This window comes from Stenella coeruleoalba (genome assembly GCF_951394435.1).
Source record: "Stenella coeruleoalba genome assembly, chromosome: 10".
NCBI lineage: Eukaryota > Metazoa > Chordata > Mammalia > Artiodactyla > Delphinidae > Stenella > Stenella coeruleoalba.
In genome coordinates this window covers 39,276,382-39,295,999 of record NC_137156.1, presented here as the reverse complement: position 1 = coordinate 39,295,999, position 19,618 = coordinate 39,276,382, and the positions used below count along the sequence as shown (strand labels likewise).

Below are 19,618 nucleotides of genomic sequence, written 5' to 3'. Positions count from 1 at the left end.
GCTGTTTGTAAACAGGAAAGTAACGTGCACTGTGATGGCTTCTCAGATTCATTGTCAGGTGCCCATGAGAATCCCAGAATCTCAGGGTTGGAAGGAATCTTAGCCCTTACCACCCATGCAGGAATCCCTTTGATAAGTTCTCTGACCGAGGTACTTGTCCTGCCTCTGCTTGGTTACCTCCAGTGGCAAAGAGATCATGACTGCACAACTTCCCAGGTAGCTCTCACTGCATGACACTAATTGTAAGAAAGTTCTTCTGTATATGATGTTTTACAATTAAATATTTGTTTAAAATATTACCAGTTCTTTTCAGAGCTATTTCTGCTCCTGATTTTCCCAGTGGGTTTGCACAAGGTAGAAATTAGCAGCAATTGGCCAGAGGCACGTACAGTCCCAGCTCTGAAAGCTTTTAGCTTACTGTAACAGAAGGAGTATGGGTTCCGGGGTCACACACTCTAGGTTAAAATCCCACTTTGTACACTTACTAGATGGTTGACCTTGGGCAACTTATATTAGCTCTCAGAACCTTAGTTTCCTGATCAGTAAGATGAGGATAGAAATACCTACCTCACAGTATTGCTGTGATAGCACTTCTTACTAAGCTTACAACTCTAACTTCCCTGGTAGAATTCTGGGGAATGTGGGGGGCAGGTGGGTTACACCTTCCTCTGCCAGCCCCTGGACAACGCATCTGCCCTCCAAGCCCCATCTGGCACGTGTAGGCCCTCATGTGCCCAGGCTGTGCTCCTCTCAGAAGGAGACAGAAGGTTCACCTCGCCCTCCTGGGAACCCCTGCAGCACAGCCTTGGGTCTGTAATTTAGGGCCTTCTCCCTCTCAGGCCTGTACCAGGGGCCATAAAAGGAAGATGATGCAATGGCTTCAAGACCAAGTTCACCACTCCCTGTAACTCCCCTGCCTCAAGGTCAGCAGCCCCACAGACTTTGCCAGCACTAAGCAAGCATCCCAGGGTGTCACTTGGTGAAGGCTTTCAGCCATATTTAATGGGAATCTCATATGGGGCCAAAAGCCTCTAAGACTCGAAAGAATGCAGTCTGGTGGTGGACTTCAGGCATGGTGATAGGGAAAGCTATCTGGGGTAGAAAAGTGGTCCTCTGCCCTCAACAGGAAGGAGTCAGGACGCCTGACTAGCTGTGGGCTCTCTGGAGCCAGTGACTTCATTCCTCCGTGCCTTGCTTTCCTTGTGTGCAGAATGACAGGTTGTTGCCTGAGACCTTCCCTGCGTCAGAATTATAGGTTTCCCCATTTGTTGGATGCAGGATGAGATGGCGAAATCGCCCTTGACCTCTTTTTGCCACGGGGGCCGCTGAGCTCCCACTCCTCTCTGCTTCCTCCACAGATGAGTACCTCCGAGTCCTCAGTGTGGGTGTGGCCGAGGTGAAGAAATCCTTCTTGGGGCCCTTGTCCCCGTCCTGTAAGGTGGTGCAGATGATGAGGCAGTTTCTGTACCGGGTCCTGCCTGAGGACTCCTACAAGGTCGCCACGGGGAAGCTCCATGTGAGCCTCACCCGGTTCACGGATGGAGAGAGTGTTGTGGTTTCAGAATATACATCCAAGGAAGAGCTCATCGAGGCAAGGGGGCGGGACCTGGGAATAAGGGAGGGGGCGGGGCTCGGAATAAGGGCAGGGCCAGGGAGTGGGGGCAGAGCCCAGGGAGTTGGGACAGGAAAGGAGAGGCTGGCCCTGCTTCTCTTGACGGGCCTCTGGGATGGTCCACTTGTCTGCCTCACTTCCTTCCTTCTGCTTTCTGTCCCCCTAGTTTTTCCCTCCCTTCACCCTCCTGGCATCTATCTCTCTCTGTCAGGCACGCTGTTAGACAAGATGGACACAGAGAAGCCAAAAACTAATCAGACTTGCTCACCATCCTACATTTCAGCACTCAGAGTCTGCCTCCTTTTGCCTCTGTCTTGCCCTCTGCTCTAATCCTGCAGCTTCTCAGAGGCCCATTTGTATTACCAACAGAGGTCCCATGGCTCCTCTAGGGCCTGGACTTCAGTGTTTCCCCACTAAATTACTCCCAGTTTGTGGGAACAGCTTCCCTCCGCCCCCTCCCTTCCACTGGTCCTTGATAAAAAGGACTGTTATCACTAAATGGATTAACACTTAGGAAAGGGGATTCTGACAGTGCATTGTTCTAAGCTCACTAATATACATTTTAGTTATGACTTATTATTGCTGGAGAGTGCTGTGGTTATGTCCAGTTTTCTTTCAGGGCAAGAGTTGAGCTGCATGACCCTCCACCCATATTTCCAATCCCCTCCCCTCCTCTGAATACAAGACCCTCGCCACCCATCCTCACATCCCCACACTGGCATGGCCTTGACCCTGGGGGTTGGGGATGAATAGGCAGGGACATGGATACCTCCTCCAGCTACCTCATGTCCCCTGGGTTTATTAGCACCCAGCTCTTCAAGACTTTTCTCTCCCCAGCCCTCTCCCACCACCTCCCACTCTTACCCATGCCAACCAGAGCAAATCACACAAAGCAGGCCTCTGTGTCTGCACCTGCCGTGCCTCCTGCCTCGTGCCGGATGCCCTTCCCTCCTTCCCACCCCGCTTCACCTGCTTGGTGAGACTCCAGTCACTCCTGCCAGGGAACTTTCCTTCATCACCTGCCTGCCTTGCAACCCCTGGGTTGGGTGCTTCTTCTTTGGGACCACGATGCCCATGCTTACCTCCATCACAGCATCTGTCACCCCATGTACTGTCACCTAATTGCTTGGTCCCCCTCTGAGCATTCCCAAGGGTGGGCATCTCACCCTCCTTTGATTCCAGGCCCAGGCCAGACACACATTAATGGTTTTTGAATCCCATTGGATTCATGGAAATTTGGTGCTAGAAGGAGCCCTGCAGATCATTGAGGCCACTCTCTCCCTTTAAAACTGAGACATCCGGCCCAGCCTGACCAAGTAGGTTACCAAGGATCCAGCCAGGAGCTGAACCTGGGGCTCCACTTCCCAGGGCAGTGACTCCACCTTGGGTTTAAGAAGGGCCAGGCTGATGGTGTCCCAGATGCCCGCAGGTGATCCCTCCCCACCCAGCCCCCAGGCCTTGGGCATCTCAACCCTGCCCTCTCCCCCACAGGCCCTGTACTGCAGCTGCTTTGTCCCTGTGTACTGCGGCCTCATTCCTCCAACTTACCGCGGCGTGGTAAGTACCTCAGTGTGGGAAGGCAGGTGAGCTGGGATCCAGGGGTGCCTCAGGGCCCCTGTGACCCACATTTGGGAGGAATGGTCTCAGAATTCAGTGGGAAGACCAAGAATTGAAAAGGTCCTTGTGGTTTCCTACTCAGAATTCCCAGCGTAGATAGATTTCTGGGGCTTTAAGAAGACCTTCTCCCCCTAAGTTGGGCTTCTCTCTGGACCCACCAACACATTACTGAACCCAGCAAGTCAAGCTTCCACAGGTTTGCCAGATTTCCCCAGTAGGAAAATCCGGTAGGTCTGAGACTCTGTACCTCTAATCAACTTCAGCTGACGCCAGTGCTGCTGGTCCACGGACAGCACTCTGAGTAGGAAGATTTAACCCGTGCCCTCTCCTCATTTTATGTATAGAGAAAATGAGATCCAGAGATTACGAATCAGCTAGTAGATGGACCCCCGTATTGCATGTCATTCATTTAATTCGCAGGCATCCGGAGGGTTAGAGCCTCAGTATCTGTGATCCTTTGTTCACAGCTGAGGAAACAGAAGCCGCAAGAGGGGAAGGGACTTGAGGGTGGACACAGGGTGGTCAGGGGTGCTCTGGAGGGTGTTGAGGGTGTCTGACCTCAACAGAGGGAGGCAGCTTGGACCCAGGGCAGTCTGGAGGAGGGATGTTTCCCAACCCCTCAGACCCACCACATGTGCACCTTCTCAAAAGGCCCTGTGGATGAGCTCCTTTCCCCGGCCCTGCCCTCAGCTGTTAAGGGACTCCACGAGGGGTAACGTGACAGGGAAGCATTCGTTCCTGCTTCATCCAGGGTATGGATGCCCCCGGACCTTGGCGTCAAAGCTTCTCCCAAGGGACCTATTTCTTTGCTCTCCCTGAGTGGGGGAGAGGACCTATGACCCCAGATGAGCATTTCTCACTCTGCCTCCCCCCTCCGCCCTGCAGCGGTACATCGATGGGGCCTTCTCGGGCATGCAGCCCTGCTCCTTCTGGACGGACTCCATCACCATCTCCACCTTCAGTGGTCAGCAGGACATCTGCCCGCAGGACTGCCCCGCCAACATCTGTGACTTCCGCATATTCAACTGCTCTTTCCAGTTCTCCCTGGAGAACATTGCCAGGATGATCCATGCCCTGTTCCCCCCAGACCTGGTGGTAAGAGACAGGAGGGACCTGGGGGGTGGGCAAGGAGAGCCGGAAAGGGTGATGGGGTCTGGAGTGGGATGGGGGAGCCAATGAGGCCCATTCGGTCCATCTCAAACGATCCCTTAAACTTCCTCCTAAAGCTGTATCCCGGCCTTGCTGCCAGCTGGGTATGTGAGCTTGAACAAGGGCCCTAAGTGCTCCAACTCAATTTTCTCCCCTGTAAAGTGAGATGATCTCAGAACCACCGATAGCAATGTTGTCTGAACTCTCCCATTTTGACATACAATGTGGGTTCAACAAACTATGGCCCAGGGGCCAAATCCAGCATGTGACTTGTTTTTATACAGCCTGTGAGCTAAGAATGGACTTTCTATTTTTAAAGCATTGTTTAAAAAAAAAAAAACAAGAAGAAGAAGAAGTGACAGAGACTATATGTGGCCTACGAAGCCCCAAATATTTACTGTTTGGCCTTTTACAGAAAAGGCATTGTGGGCAGTATCTGGTGTAATCCTCCAGCATCCTCTGTGATAGATACTGTTTTATTCCCATTTTACAAGTGAAGAAACTGAGGCTGTGAGAGGTTACATTCACCCAGCCACCCAGCCAGTAAGTGGCAGCACTGGGATTTGAACCCAGTCTCCAAATGCTGCTCTTTATACTGTCCAAATGCACCTTCTCTGGGCCGCACCCTCTCCGGCCCAGGGGAAGCTGATGATCAGCTGTTCTTAGCAGGTACTGAAGGATGGGCACATTTTGAAAAGCTCATCATATAAAGCTTAAGAGCAATGAAAGCAACTGCTTTGGAAGAGGGGACTCTGGGTCTCTCTGTTGCTACAGCCTTAGTTATTTTCCTGGTGCCCCTCCTTGCAGATCCTGCACGATTATTACTACAGAGGGTACGAAGATGCTGTTTCGTACTTGAGGCGGCTGAGTAAGTACTATGTGGTGCCCCGAGGAAGAGGAGGAAAGTGGGGCAAAGACAGGAAGTAGAAGGGCTGGATAGAGGAGCATCTCCCCCCAATTTGTGAACTGGAGGTGCTCTTCACCCAGGAGAGCTGGAAATGGGCAGAGGGACCTGACAGCCTTCATTGTCCAGATGTTACTGTGGCCAGAAATTAGGACCACTGTGGAAAAGGGACTTTAGGTTAACTGATGGGACAGTGTCTAGGGCTTTTGTACAAATGTATTTCTGAATTTAAAAACTATGCTTAGGAAATACATAGCTCATATCTCCCTGGAGCATTCCATTCTCATATCATTACATTTTCTTGCATTTTATTCTCTTTCCAATGAAACAGTATTGTTAATGTAGAACTAGATGTGACTAGTTTATGTTTGTGTGAGACTTTTGAGTGACATATTGATGAACAAATGAGAGAGAAGAGCCCTTGCCCTAAGTTGGTTTGGAAAGCATGGTCCCACCCCTGTGTATCCTCTGTGTATTATCTGGGTGGGAGGAAGATTCCAAAGGCATACACTACACACACTAACTCCATGAAGGCCATGCAAACATCTTTGTTAAAAGGAAAGAAAAAATGCTTTTCTGTATTTAGAATTAATTCCATAGAGCATATTTCCAGAAAAAGGGGATTTCTGGATCAAAGGGTTTACCTAATGTTATATAATAAATTTTTTTTCCATGTTGCCATATGGTCTTTGTAACTGGCTTTTTGGCACCTGTATCATATTCCATCACGGTTGTACAGAATACTTTGATCCTTCTTGGGTTTCCAAATGTTCACTATTATAAACAATGCTGTGGTGAACTTTTTGTGTATGTAGTTTAAAAAATATACTTAAGGAGTGAGATTAAGGGGTTGAATGAGGTTTTTCTCATAGGATATGTACACTTTTTTTCTTCAAAATTGCTTCCTGCTGGGACTTCCCTGGCAGTCCAGCGATTAAGACTCCGTGCTTCCACTGCAGGGGGTGCAGGTTCAATCCCTGGTTGAGGAACTAAGATCCTGCATGCTGCGTGGTGCAGCCAAAACATTGCTTCCTGCTTTCCTAAGCTCCGCTGTCCTAACTCTTTACTTTCTCCTGGGTCCATTCTCCCGACTAGTGGGGTAGGGAGCAGGAGCACAGGATGGAGAGAATGTGGCTCTGGAGGCAAGGAGCCCTGGGCCAGGATCCCCATCCCCCAAGCTGTGTGAGCTCCAGGAAATCACTCTCCCTCTCTGAGTCTTAGTTCCAAATCTGTAAAAAGGGTTTAGATCCTGGTTTTTGACACACCAACTATGTGACCTTGAGCAAGTAATTCATCTCCTGGGGCCTGTTTTCTCATCTGTACAAGGTGGCTGATGGTGGAACCTACCTCTGAGTTTTATTCCTAGCCATGGTCAATCCAGTCCACTGCCCCCTCTGACCTCTCTGCAGACAGACTCCTCCTAACCCTGACTGTCCTCTGACAACTGCCCCATCTTCCACATTTTCACAGGCGACAGCTGTGAAGCCGAGCCCCAGTGTCCAAAAGGAGGACGACCTGAGGGGGGTGGTGGTGGTGGAGATGAGGTCTCACCTACAGAGCTTAGGGAATAGGAGGGTCTGGCTAGGGCCTGTGGTCCTTTCTGCCCCAGGTGGGGAGCCTCTCCATTCTTTCCTCAGTGATGTGTATATCGAGGGCTTGAGGTTTGGGGAGCCCCTGATTTGGTTCTTGGATCTCGGAGCAGACACCAATTCCCTGCCCCAGGAAATCCCGCTACACCTCAGATTGCATCCTGGCTACCTGGCTGCCTCCATACCTGTCTCTCGCCTAGAACTTTTCCTTTCTCTTCCTCTCAGGGCAAGCCCTGGGAAGACTTACAAAGTGGGCTGTTAAGCATCTCTAGTCTTCCCCATTTCTCAGTAGCCCCTTACCCTCTCACCCTCCCCGCTTCCACCCTTAGCTGGTGTGGACATTTTCACAGGTATGAACGGCAGTCTTAAACCCAAGGATGAAACTCTAATAGTAGCATTGCAGGCATCCACTCCTGAATTGGGGCAGTATATGGAGGATGGCAGGTTTTCCCCAATGGCCCTGGAATCACTCCAAGTAGGAACAGACACAACTCATAGGGAGAAAAAAACTCGTGCTGGCTGCCAGCTGTTTTTGCTTCCTCTCCCAATTTGCAAATGTGTGTGTGGCTTTCTCAGTGCAAGTTTCAGCTCCAGCACCTAAATCCTCTTGGGTTTGGTGGGCTTGGAGTTTTCTCCCGGCACCAGATGCAAGCAGGAAATACTGACATAGCCTGAGAAATCCCCACCTACCATCTGGGAACGGAAAACGGAAGTCTGCTCCAGCCTCCTGCCTGCTTTCTGAAAGGGGGTCAGCTCAGGTAGGAAGCCACACCTGCAAGGTGTCACCCTCAGCTCCTCAGCTCACATCGTGGCATCCTCTTTCTCCTCCCTCCTAAGGGTTCACATCTACCTAATTATTCCTGCCACCAGGTGAGCCTCCCTCTCCACCCTTGGCCTCCCCTGACAGCAGCCTTCTACCAAAGGGAAGGACACTGCTTGCTGGCATCCTTGAAGATCCACATTCCCCACACAGACACGTGTACATGGTGAGGTTGGAGCTCAGACGATGCCATGTCTGAAATATCCATCCCATATCCATCCATGCCCGACCAAACTGACCTTCCTCCCTCCCTTCCTCCCACTCACAATTGGGTGAGTTTTGACACAGACACAGACACACAGACACAGACACACACACCTGCGAAACCAGCACCACAATCAAGATAGGGAACAATCCATCATGCCTGAAGTTTCCTCATGCCCCTTTGGGATCCCTCCCACCTTCCCTCATCCCACCATCCCCAAGCAAACCCTGATGTCTTTCTGTCATTATAGATTAATTTGCATTTTTAGAGTTTTTGATAGATGAACTCTTATAGTATGAACTCTTTTTTGTCTGCATTCTTTCACTCAGCATAATTATTCTGAGATTCACCCATGTCATTGCATGGTATAAATAGTTCATTCCTTTTTTGCGTTCCAATCCACTGTATGAATGAATATACCACAGTTCATTTATCCATTCACCTGTTAATGGGCATTTTAGTTGTATCCAATTTGGGGCTGTTATGAATAAAGCTGCTATGTACATTCATGCATGAATTTCTGTATGGACAAATTCTTTCATTTCTCTTGGGTAAATACCCAGGAATGGAATGACCCGATCATATGGTGGATGCATGTTTAACATGTAATGTGTATATGTCTACAAATATATGTATAACATATAATATTTTAATATAAAATGTAATGTATTTAATTGTAGTAAAACACAATAATATAAAAGTTACCATCTTAGCCATTTTAAGCGTACAATTCAGTAGTGTTAAACATACACTGGTGTGCAACCAATCTCCTGAACTTTTCCATCTTGCAAAAATGAAACTCTATACCCATTAACCAACTCTCCTTTTCCGCCACCCCCTAGACCCTGGCAACCACCATTCTATTTCTATGCGTTTGAATACTTTAGGTACCTCATGTAAGTGGAATCATAACAGTATTTGTCTTTTTGTGACTGGTTTATTTCATGTATAACGTCCTCAAGATTCATGCATGTTGTAACATCTGACGGATTTCCTTCCTTAAGGCTAAATAATATTCCATCGTGCATATAGAGCAGATTTTCTTTATCTATTCATTCGTCAGTGGACATTTGGGTTGCTTCCACCTCTTGGCTATTGAGAATAATACTGCAATGAACATGGGTGTGCAGATATCTCTTCGAGATCCTATTTTCAATACTTTTGGATATGTACGGACTGAGAAACATACCCAGAATGTATGTCTAACTTTTTAAGAAGTTACCAAATTGTTTTCTAGAGTGGTTGTACCATTTTACATTCCCAACAGTGAATGAGAATTCCAGCTTCCCCACATTCTCACCAACACTTGGTATGGTCAGTCTTTTTAATATTAACCATTCTAATAGGTATGTGGTAGTATCTTATTGTGGTTTTAATTTGCATTTCCCTAATGACTAATGATGCTGGGCATCTTTTCCTTGGCTTATTAGTTGTTCAAATATATTCTTTGGTGAAGTGTCTGTTCAACTCTTTTGCCCATTTTCCCCTAGACCTTGAATATGCTTTATTTTTTAGAATCATTTTAGATTTACAGAAAAACTGTGAAAATAGTACAGAGAGTTTCCATAGACCCCACATCTAGGTTTCCCTCTTGTTTTAGGTCTCACACTTGTTAGATGTTATAGCATGGTACACACATCATTTGGTGCATAGTATGGTATATTGTTTACAATTAGTGAACCAATGTTGATAAATCGTTACGAGCTAAAGTCCATACTTTATTCAGATTGCCTTAGTTTTTACCTAATGTCCTTCTTCTGACCCAGGATCCCATTCAGGATCCCTCATCACATTTAGTTGTGCTGTCTCCTTAGGCTCCTCTTGTCTGTCACAGTTGCTCAGACTCTCCTTGTTTTTAATGACCTACTGGCCAGGTAGTTTGTAGAATGTCCCTCAGTTGGGATTTGCTTGGTGTTTTTCTCATGATTAGATTGGGGTTGTGGGTTTGCGGGGGAAGGACCACAGAGGCAAAGCGCCATTCTCATCACGTTGTATCAAGGGTACATGCTGTGAGGTGGTGTTTGTCGGGTTTTTCCACTGTAAATCTACTCTTCCTTTCCATACTGTGCTCTTTGGAAGGAAGTCACTAAGAAGTAGGGAGTTATTCTCCACTTCCTTAAGGGCCAAGTATCTACAGAAATTATTGGTAATTCTTCATCATGAGAGATGTGTCTCTTTCTCTGCCTATTCAATCATTTGTTTACCTATTCAATCATTTGTTTATATTAGTATGGACTCGTTGATACTTATTTTATTCTGTGGGTTATTACTTAGTCCTACTTTATTTATTTTCTTACTCAAAGTGTTCCACCTTTGGCCATCGGGAGCCCTTTCTATTGACTCTTTTGCCCATTTATTTTTATTTTTTTTGGCTGCACTGCACACAGCTTATGGGAGCTTGTGGAATCTTAGTTCCCCAACCAAGGATAGAATCTGGTCCCTCAGCAATGAAAGCATAGAGTGCTAACCACTGGACTGCCAGGGAATTCCCATCTTTTGCCCATTTAAAAAATGGAATTATTTGTTTTCTTATTAAGAGCTTTTATGTATTCTAGATAAATGCCCTTTATCAGAAATATGATTTGCAAATAATATTTTCCCCCAGTCTGTGATTTCTCTTTTCAACTCCTTAACAGTGTCTTCTGAAAAGGAGAAGTTTTTTTTTCTCCTCTCCCGCTGCGGAGCACAGGCTCTGGACTTGCAGGCTCAGAGGCCATGGCTCACGGGCCCAGCCACTCTGCGGCATGTGGGATCTTCCTGGACCGGGGCACGAACTCGTGTCCCCTGCATCGGCAGGTGGACTCTCAACCACTGCGCCACCAGGGAAGCCCAAACCAAGGGTCTTTGATGCCACCTGTAAGCCCTTGCATGGTCTGGCCCCTGTGGTCTCCTCAGCCCCATGTCCCATAACAAGTACACCCACCCCTGTTCCACCTACACTGACCTCGCAGGGCCTTGGCTTCCTGCTGCTCTCCCGAACCTGTGACCCTTGTGTGTGCTGTTCGCTCTGCCTGGAATGCTCCTCCTCGTCCCACCCTGACTACCCCCTGGACCCCTCCCCTGTCACGTCTCAGCTCAAACTTCACTCCCTCTGGGAAGCCCTCCCTGCTCCCGTCTCTCCTAGTACCACATTCTTCACTTCCTAGCACTTGTCTTGGTTAAAACTTGAGGTTATTGGAGTGGTTAGTGCCTGCTCCCAGGCTAGACTGTAAGCTCCAAGAGGCCTATTTTTGTCTCCTTCAACTCCTCAGTGCCTGGTATAATGCCTGGCACATATTAGCTGCTCAATAAGTATCCATTGAATAAGTGGATCAAAACACAATCAGAAGGCTTCCCTGGTGGCGCAGTGGTTGAGAGTCCGCCTGCTGATGCAGAGGACATGGGTTCGTGCCCTGGTCCAGGAAGATCCCACATGCTGTGGAGCGGCTGGGCCCGTGAGCCATGGCCGCTGGGCCTGCGCGTCCGGAGCCTGTGCTCTGCAACGGGAGAGGCCACAACAGTGAGAGGCCGGTGTACCGCAAAAAAAACCAAAAACCAAAAACACAATCAGATATTCAATATAAATTCAAGTGAGTAAAGAAAGGCCATTGAAAAGCACTAATCCAGGAGTCTCTGGTGGCCTAGTGGTTAGAATTCTAGGTTTTTGCTGCTGAGGTTCAATCCCTAATTGGGGAACTGAGATCCTGCAAGTTGTGCAGCACAGCAAAAACAGAACAAAAACAATGAAAAGCACTAATCTTGTTTATGAGAATAATTTGGGAAACCATTTTTTGCAAATACTATGCTGATGCCAGGGGATAGTAATGCCACCTGTGACCCCATGCTATTGTTTTTCCTAGATGCTGCTTACCTTAATTCTCCTTCCAAGAGAGTGATTTTCCCCTGGGTAGAAGTGTACTGCCAGATAGAACGCGCCCTTGGCAATGAGTGCCCTGAACACTGTCAACCAAGCCTCCAAACAGAGCGGGCCAGTCCAGAAGAATCCAGACAACTTCACACACAATGGGCTCCCAAAGGGGAAAGAAAAGGTGGCCGTGATCCACCTCTGTCCCCACCTGTGCAGACACCTGAATCCACATGTGAGTGGCCTGTGGCGTCACCTGTTTTACCACCTGCATCGCCACTGGCCTCATCACCATCACATTCTCCAACTGACTTGCCACCTGTAGCACTCCCAGCTGTGCACTTCCTCCCCAGCTCAACACCTGGGCTGTCACCCGTATCACCATCACAGCAGGTACAACTGACTGGATCACCACCCAGATCCCCACCCCCCCAGTCATCTATGTCATCCAGGACGTCCCTGGGGCCTTCCGCTGTGGGCACATCTCCAACATTGCCCCAATGCTCTTCTTCAGCATCACCTGCACAGCCACCTGTGGAGGAACTGGGCCCAGAACAGCCCCAAGGTATGGACCCTTCTGGCTTCTCACAGCTTCCTCATGTCTGGAGCCCGTTGGCAAGTGTGTAACGACATGGTTGCTGATAACATTTGCTTTAGAGGGATGCATTGATGAAGTTAGCCCGTAACTTTAGCGGCTCTACTTGCTATGAGGACAGACCACCACGAGAGGGCAGTGTACTTGACATTTGTTTTTTTCTTCTTTAGTCCAGTGATTCTCAAAGTGTGCTCCCCAACTAGCAGCAATAGCACCACCTGAGAACTTGTTAGAAATGAAAATTCTCAGGCCCTACCACATACCTACTAAACCACAAATTCTAGGGGTGGGACCCAGCTGTCTGCAGTTTTTTTACAAGCCCTCCACATTTGAGAGCGGCTGTTCTAGTAGATTTTTTATTGTGAAAGCTGCTGTGCCAGGGCAATGCTACTCAAGAAGGGGTCTGTGGACCAGTGCCAGTCCCTGAATTATTTGTTACTAGTTCACAATGAAATGAGTACAGAAAGTGAGAGCAAGCATTTAGAAATGTTTATAGCAATACAGTAGAGCTATGACATCTGAGAGCTTGGTCATTTTCCTACTAATTCATTTATATTGTATTTCACAAAGGCGCTAGTCCATTATGGATTGTAAATAGTATTTTAAAAAACTGGTTCTTTACTACAGGTGAAGCACCCCTCTGGGGGCTGCAAAGATGAACTGCTCTTTGCAGAGGGAATGACATGGATACCAACCTCAAAAACGCAAAAGGAATTCTTAAGTACTATATAACTAACAAAAACTGTGTTGAGGGTATTAATAGAGAATAAGATCACATCTCTCTGGGGAGATAAGAAAGGCTTCTTGGAGGTGACATGTGATTTGAAATGGGCAAGATTTTGACAATTATGGTTTGTGGGATCCGACAGAGTAGAAAGAACATTTCAGATTTTGTTTATTCCAGAGGCTCAGGTGCAGAGAAGGAAAGTGCAAGGTATATTCGGGATGAAGAGGATACCTGTTTGGCCACTGTGGGTGGTCTGTGTGGGGACCAAGGGAGAGGGGCCCAAATGATGGACCGAAGCCAGGTTGTAGGGTCCTCATGGTCCACCAGCCAAGCTTCCATAGTTATTACGATAAACAGTAGCACAGGTTAGCAAGGTTGCCTTCTTTGTGGATCTGCCCTGAGTCAGGGCAGACCCCCCCCCTTTCTCTGGAATAGGTTCACTTTGTCTTTTTTTTTTTGTTTTTCTTTTCTTTTCTTTCTTTCCTTTTTTTTTTGAATAGGTTCACTTTGATTCTTTTAACAATGAGACAAAACTATCCGAACATTAAGAGTCAGAAAGTTGTTCAAAGTCTTTCACCTGCTGTCTTCTTCCCTGTTACATGAAATGCATTTATTTTATGTTATCGCACCTGTGCTTAAAGGCAGCCATCTTCAGGGGCCTGAGAACTCCTGGACCCAGAGCTGGCGTTCCTCACTCATATTGGGGGTGGACAGAGGATATGGATAGCCCAGTGGTTCGCGACTGCAGGCCATATGACCCCCCAGGAGACATTTGGCAACATCTGGAGACATTTTTGGTTGTCACCAAGTGGGTAACGTCTAGTTGGGAGAGGCCAGGGACGCTCTTAAACATCCTGCAATGCTCAACCCCTATAACAAAGAATTGCCCGGCCCTTAGCGTCGGTAGTGCTGAGGCTGAGGCAATCCTGTTGGAGCCTCCAGCTGGTTTCAGCAGTGACACCCTAGGCCGCCTGTAGGAACTGGTTAGAGTGGAGCCCCAGGGGTTCACGTTAGCAGTCGTTTGGCAGTGGCCATGTTGTTGTTGGGGGCGGCAGGTGCTGCAGAAAGTCCCAGGAAAATCCATAAACAAAGGAGCCACAAATAGATTTGGGGGAGTGAGGGATATCCAGCAGGTCCCCAAATGAAAGAAGTTCAGAAGAGGAAGTTATTAATTGATGCTATATTATTTTTATTTACATGTATTACATAATTGCATATTAATATTCATGTGTTATATATCCCCCTACTCATCAGAAACATGCAAAGAGCTTACCTAAGGGAATTCCCTGGTGGTCCGCTGGTTAGCATGCAGGCTTTCACTGACGTGGGCCCAGGTTCAATCCCTGGTTGGGGAACTAAGATCCCGCAAGCCAAAAAAACCCAAAAAACAAAAGAAAAGGGAGCTTACTTAAGAACAATGGTCATGAAACTATTTGTATTTCCTATTCCAGCAAAAAAGACAAAAGCATTACATAAAGCAGATGCTAGAAGGTTTAGACCCCTGTGGGGGATTTTCTTGAAAACTTTCCCTGACACAACTGGCTGCTTTTTATGAGGGAATTGCTGATAATATTATATCAAGGGTTAGCTTCAGACCTTCTGCAGATGTCACTGCCCTGGATCTCAGTCAAATCCAACAACATGATTCTGGTCCCAAATACGAGAATTTGAAAGTAAAAGTTCTTTACTGTTTCTGAACATTTCACTTACTTCCTATTGTTATTTCAAAAATGACTAAGTACTCCTCCCCAACCCCATCTCACTCATGTCTCCTATATTTTCATTTTTGGCTGCAGCTCCCTGTGCTTCTTCAAATTCCAAACACACTGTGCCTCTGGCTAATGTGAAGGAAACCATGAGCAAGCCTTATGCAATACAAGTGTCTCCTCAATTGAGAACATGTTCTTTCCTTTGGTCAGGGGAGAGAGCCCAGCTAAGTGATATTTTCCATCTCTTTAGCTGCCCAAGGAGCACTGGGTTCCTTTTCTGGATGTGATTTCAGTCCATCCCCTTACCGTTCGCAAACCACCACTCCCTCTTCTCTCTTCCTCAGTGAAGGCAACGTGTGGGATATGAGCCTATTCATACTGACAGTGTCATTCATTCCCCCCAGTCCCTGCTGTGCACACTGGGGAATGTACCTTCTCTAAATGCAGTGGGAGAGTGTGTACCCCTCCTCATATCTGACTCTCTGTTGATGTCTCCGTTCAAAAGAGCTGGCAGGCATGTTACATTCTAGCCTTTGGTGGATCCTGCACAGTATAAGTTAAGAGACTCTACCAAAAATTTCCCTTAATCCAAATTATTTTCTATCAGCATAAAAAGAGGGCTAATATTCCTATGTTGTAGATTGTCCCCAGAAAATCTTTTTTCATAATGCGCACCAACTGTCTGGGTTGCTGGGTTGTTTAACATGTACTCCATTATTGTCTTTGCAGTGACTGGGAGAGGGCCTGGGGAGCTGTTTCTTGTTTGTTTGTTTTGTTTTTTCCTCTCCGGGAACCGCAATACCCAGACTCCTTTGCTGACTGAATGCCAGTGGGGTTAGCCAGTGGAATGCAGCAGCAGGAGATCAGAGGGTGAATCAAGGGTATTTCTGCCCCCCAACCTCATCCCTTCCTGCCTTGGGGTAGCTCTGGCAGTGACTGAGTTTTTCTATGGCCACAGTTGCAGAGAACAGGGCCTGAGGCACAACTAGAGAGAAGCCCACACACAGAAACGAAAGATCCCACACGCCTCAACAAAGATCCCGCGTGCTGCAACTAAGACCTGACGCAGCCAAATAAATAAATAAATATTAAACAAACAAACAAACAGGCGGGTGCTCATGTGACTCAACAGGTAGCCTTCCTGACTGTTGCCAAACTACAGCTAACGGTCCTGACCAATGTAGGCCTGCTCCTTATATAGCTTTTGACTATACTAGACTGTTGTTGATTTAATCAGTCAACCTTCACTGAGCACCTACTAAGTGCCAAGCACTCTTCTGGGTTCTGGGGATATCAAAGATGAATTCAACTTGATCCCAAACTTTCAAGAATTTACCCCAAAGTTGAACTTTAGACCAAAGACAAGAGTAAAACCAACTAATTTGCCAAACTGTGAGCCCCATATAAACCAAGTCTTAATTTTTTTACTGAACCATAAAATTGTTTTTAAAGGCACGTGCATATATACATACACACTCACAAATTCAAAATGCCAGCCTCAAACCCAAATCAAGCCAGGTATCATCTACAGTTATTTCACAGGATTATTGAAGTATTCTCTGAATGGAACAGACCTTGCTATTTAATTTGCTTCAAGCCTTCATTGGTTGGAAACATTTCTAACTCTTTCTATGAGACATCCAGTCCTGGGTGGGAGTCCCTGGGTAGGCACAGGGATGTATCAGGTAGATGAGGGTCAGAGGCTCACCCTGGCAGCCATAGGCCCACTGCAAAATCTGGGCAAGTAGGTACTTGGTAGGTGGTAGGAAGCAGTATGGTGGGGAGGAAATTCAGAGCTTCTGCAGGAAGTAGGGCAGATCTACGTGCCACTTTCTGGATTAAAGGATGGACAGCAAGGGTGTAGGACCCAGAGGGCAGTTGGTGGTTTCTGGGGTTTGTAGGATCACTGCTGCCTGGGATTAGTCTCACTCTGTTCCTTGGTCTCCATCCCCAAAACTTCCCTGAACTTTGAGTCTGTCTCTAGAAGCTCAGGGTCAGGTTTGGTCATGAGGATGTAGGCAGGTCTGCCATGGGTGTGGGGAAGCTTCCCTGCAGCTAGGAGTGCCCTCTGGAAGCCAGGTCCAGACTCGGGTCTTTGATTCCAGAGCCAGGCCTCTTCCCATACATCAGAGCATTGGGAAGTGTGCAGTTCAGCCAGAGCTACCTTGGTTGATAACCTTCTAGGAATCAAGGTGCTTTATAAAGAAGCAGGCTGTGATAAAAAACAAACAAAACAACATTCATAAGCTGTGGAAAACACTGTTGTCAGTGGGTCACACATCCTGTGTGCGGTGCTCCTTTATAGAACAGGTTATGAAACTGCTTGGGGGCAATTTACCAATTGATTTTAAGCAATTCCATGCTTTGAGTTCAAATACAAGGTTAGTGGGCAGGGAAAAAAGGCTTAAAAATATTAGGCATAGAGAGGTAGGAGTGGTCCAGGAAGAGGAAAGGTCTGTTCCAAAACTACAATCACAAGAGACATTGTCACATCCACAGGCTAGTCCTGTGTAAATTCCTGGTCCCCAGCTGATCTCTCTCCCAGCAGAGGAAAGAGTCTAGAATAAAAGCTTAGGGTAAATCTCCCATACATTAATATGCGTGTGTGTGTGTGTGTGCATGTTTTAAATTAGAAGTTCAAATCCATACTCTGGTGTGGGTTGTATTAGTCAGTTATTGCTGCTATGATAATGCTGTATAACAAATGACCCTCTTCCCCCAAGATCTCAGTGGATTACAAAACAAACTTTTTTTTTTTTTTCCTCTTTCATAGGGCTATGAGTTGGCTGGGATAGCTCTGCTTAGGCTACAGGTTGGGGTCAAGTCTGCTCCCTGTCCCTTTTATTTCCAGGACCAGCAGTAATGCCAGATATGCCCTTCTCCTGGAGCATGGCTAGATATATATATCAGCCTAGCTTTCCTCTGCTAGTCTTATCTGTTCTCAGTGGTCATTGGACTCAGGTTGTGTAACTGATCTCAAAGTAGAGAGACAGATTGAGAAGTTGAGAGACTGCCTACAGGCTACAAATGGAAAAGGAGGAGGTCCACCTTGCTGATTGCTACCCACATCCTTCTAATTGCTGCCAAGTCTGTCAGACTCCCCAAATTTCCACCATTAAAGAGCCCCTCCTTTGAGTTACTATGGAATTAGTAACTTATTAAAAGTTACTAATTCAAAGGTGAATTTAATAATGGCTAAAACTTATAGAGTAGTTATTATGTTCCAAGCACTGTGGCACAGAGAGGTTAAGTAACATGTCCAAAGTCACACAGTTGGTAGATGGCAGAGCCAGGATCTGAATCCAGATCGTCTATCACCAGAATCTTGATGTTGACCAAGTGGTATAGTCTCCTGGGGTAGAAGGAGCACTGGAGTGAGAATCAGAAGTCACAGAGTCTAGTCTAGTTCCTCCATTTGGGCAGGAGAGGCCTGGAGGTGCACTTGGAAACATGGCAGGGGGTAGTTCAGGCTGGCTTATGTGCCATGCTAATGAGATTGAACTTCACCTTTGTTACTGGGGAGTCATCATAGGATTTAAACAACACAATGACACAGTCAGATTTGAAAATTATCCAAGAATGTGCAAGTCCACATCCCAACATTTCTCCAAGATGAGCACTTCAGGTGTCTTCCTGCAGTTTCCCAGAGGGTGCAAGTGACTTGTCCAGGGTCACACAGCAGGTGGAGGAGGGCTTGGAAATCAGGGCTTCCAATTGCTCCTTTTTGTCTCATTTCCCCTCACATGTGCTTAACCTCAACTTCTCGCATCCAGGTCTGCTCCCTGCCCACTCGACTTCTCTCTGCTCTCCACTTCCGAGACAGTTTGGGTCACCTACAGACCTCATCCCAGCCAGATCAAGGAATACAGCTGCCCTGAGGTGTAGAACTCCCCGGTGTGTCCCTGGAGACCAGACACTGCCTGTTCTGTCCCAGGATACTGTGGTGACCTCTGAGCCCTGTTGCCCCAGCTTCCTTTCTACCCCCTGCTTCTTCCTAGTCACGGTCAGGGCCACCACTAGCCCATATAATGCCTTGTACACTGAGAAAACAGCACCCCTTCCTTCAGAACTTGACTGCCAGCTGCTTGAATGTTGTCATAATACACTGATTTCGTTTGAACAATTGACTGCCAACTGCTAGAAAGCTGTATGAATGACATGTATGTATGTCTGTGAAGTGCTTACCCTTTTGTATTGGCAGTGTACCCTTGGGCAGTGTGCAGTCTGAACAACTGTCCTCTGTGCTCTGGAGGCCACTCCACTTCTTCCCTCTTCCTGCAAAACCAAATACCAACCAGACTTTGGCAAGTCAAATAATATTTCAAACACTCTTTTATCAACTCCTGCTCTGCAAATGGAATCCTCCTTTTGCAAAAGACCCTTGTATAATAAAGTGAACCCTCGAACTGGCTTTTGGTATAAATTGAGTTTTCCAATTTCCACGTATTAGCCTGGCTACTTGCTCAGGATGCCCAAGGCATATAAATCTGTGAGGAGTGTTCTCAGTGGAAATAAGGGGAGGGAAGTCCTCAATTCGGGTCTTAGAAATGATGAATTTGTGTCCTTTATCTAGGAAACTGTGAGCCGAGAGAGAAAACTTGAGCTGGAACGGGAAAGAACCTGACGGCCGCAAGGCCAAGGCTTCTCCCGGCTGCTCTCAGACACCCTCCTCTCACCCCAGGCCTTTCGGGGACCTGCGTGCCGCCCACTACCATGCCTGTTGGTGTAGAGGGTCCTGCTTCCCCCAGGCAAGAGCCTTTTTGTCTAAACATCCTCCCAGCTTCCCTGCAGTCCTTCCACTACTCTGCTCTGGACAGACAGATGGATGTCAGCGCAGGCGGGCACTG

At 47.3% G+C, this 19,618-nt stretch overlaps 1 protein-coding gene across 1 annotated transcript in view; it reads left to right on the top strand.

Annotated features, from left to right (window-relative positions):
* Positions 1-19,373, top strand: part of PNPLA1 (patatin like domain 1, omega-hydroxyceramide transacylase) — a gene marked incomplete at its 3' end in the record, with an annotated part of 40,334 nt that extends 20,961 nt beyond the window's left edge. The window contains exons 2-7 of the mRNA XM_079935293.1: positions 1,359-1,591; positions 3,104-3,169; positions 4,115-4,324; positions 5,186-5,246; positions 11,736-12,305; positions 19,345-19,373. Coding sequence (XP_079791419.1) covers positions 1,359-1,591; positions 3,104-3,169; positions 4,115-4,324; positions 5,186-5,246; positions 11,736-12,305; positions 19,345-19,373 — 1,169 coding nt within the window. The remainder of the gene's footprint in view (positions 1-1,358; positions 1,592-3,103; positions 3,170-4,114; positions 4,325-5,185; positions 5,247-11,735; positions 12,306-19,344) is intronic.
* Positions 19,374-19,618: the final 245 nt, after the last annotated feature.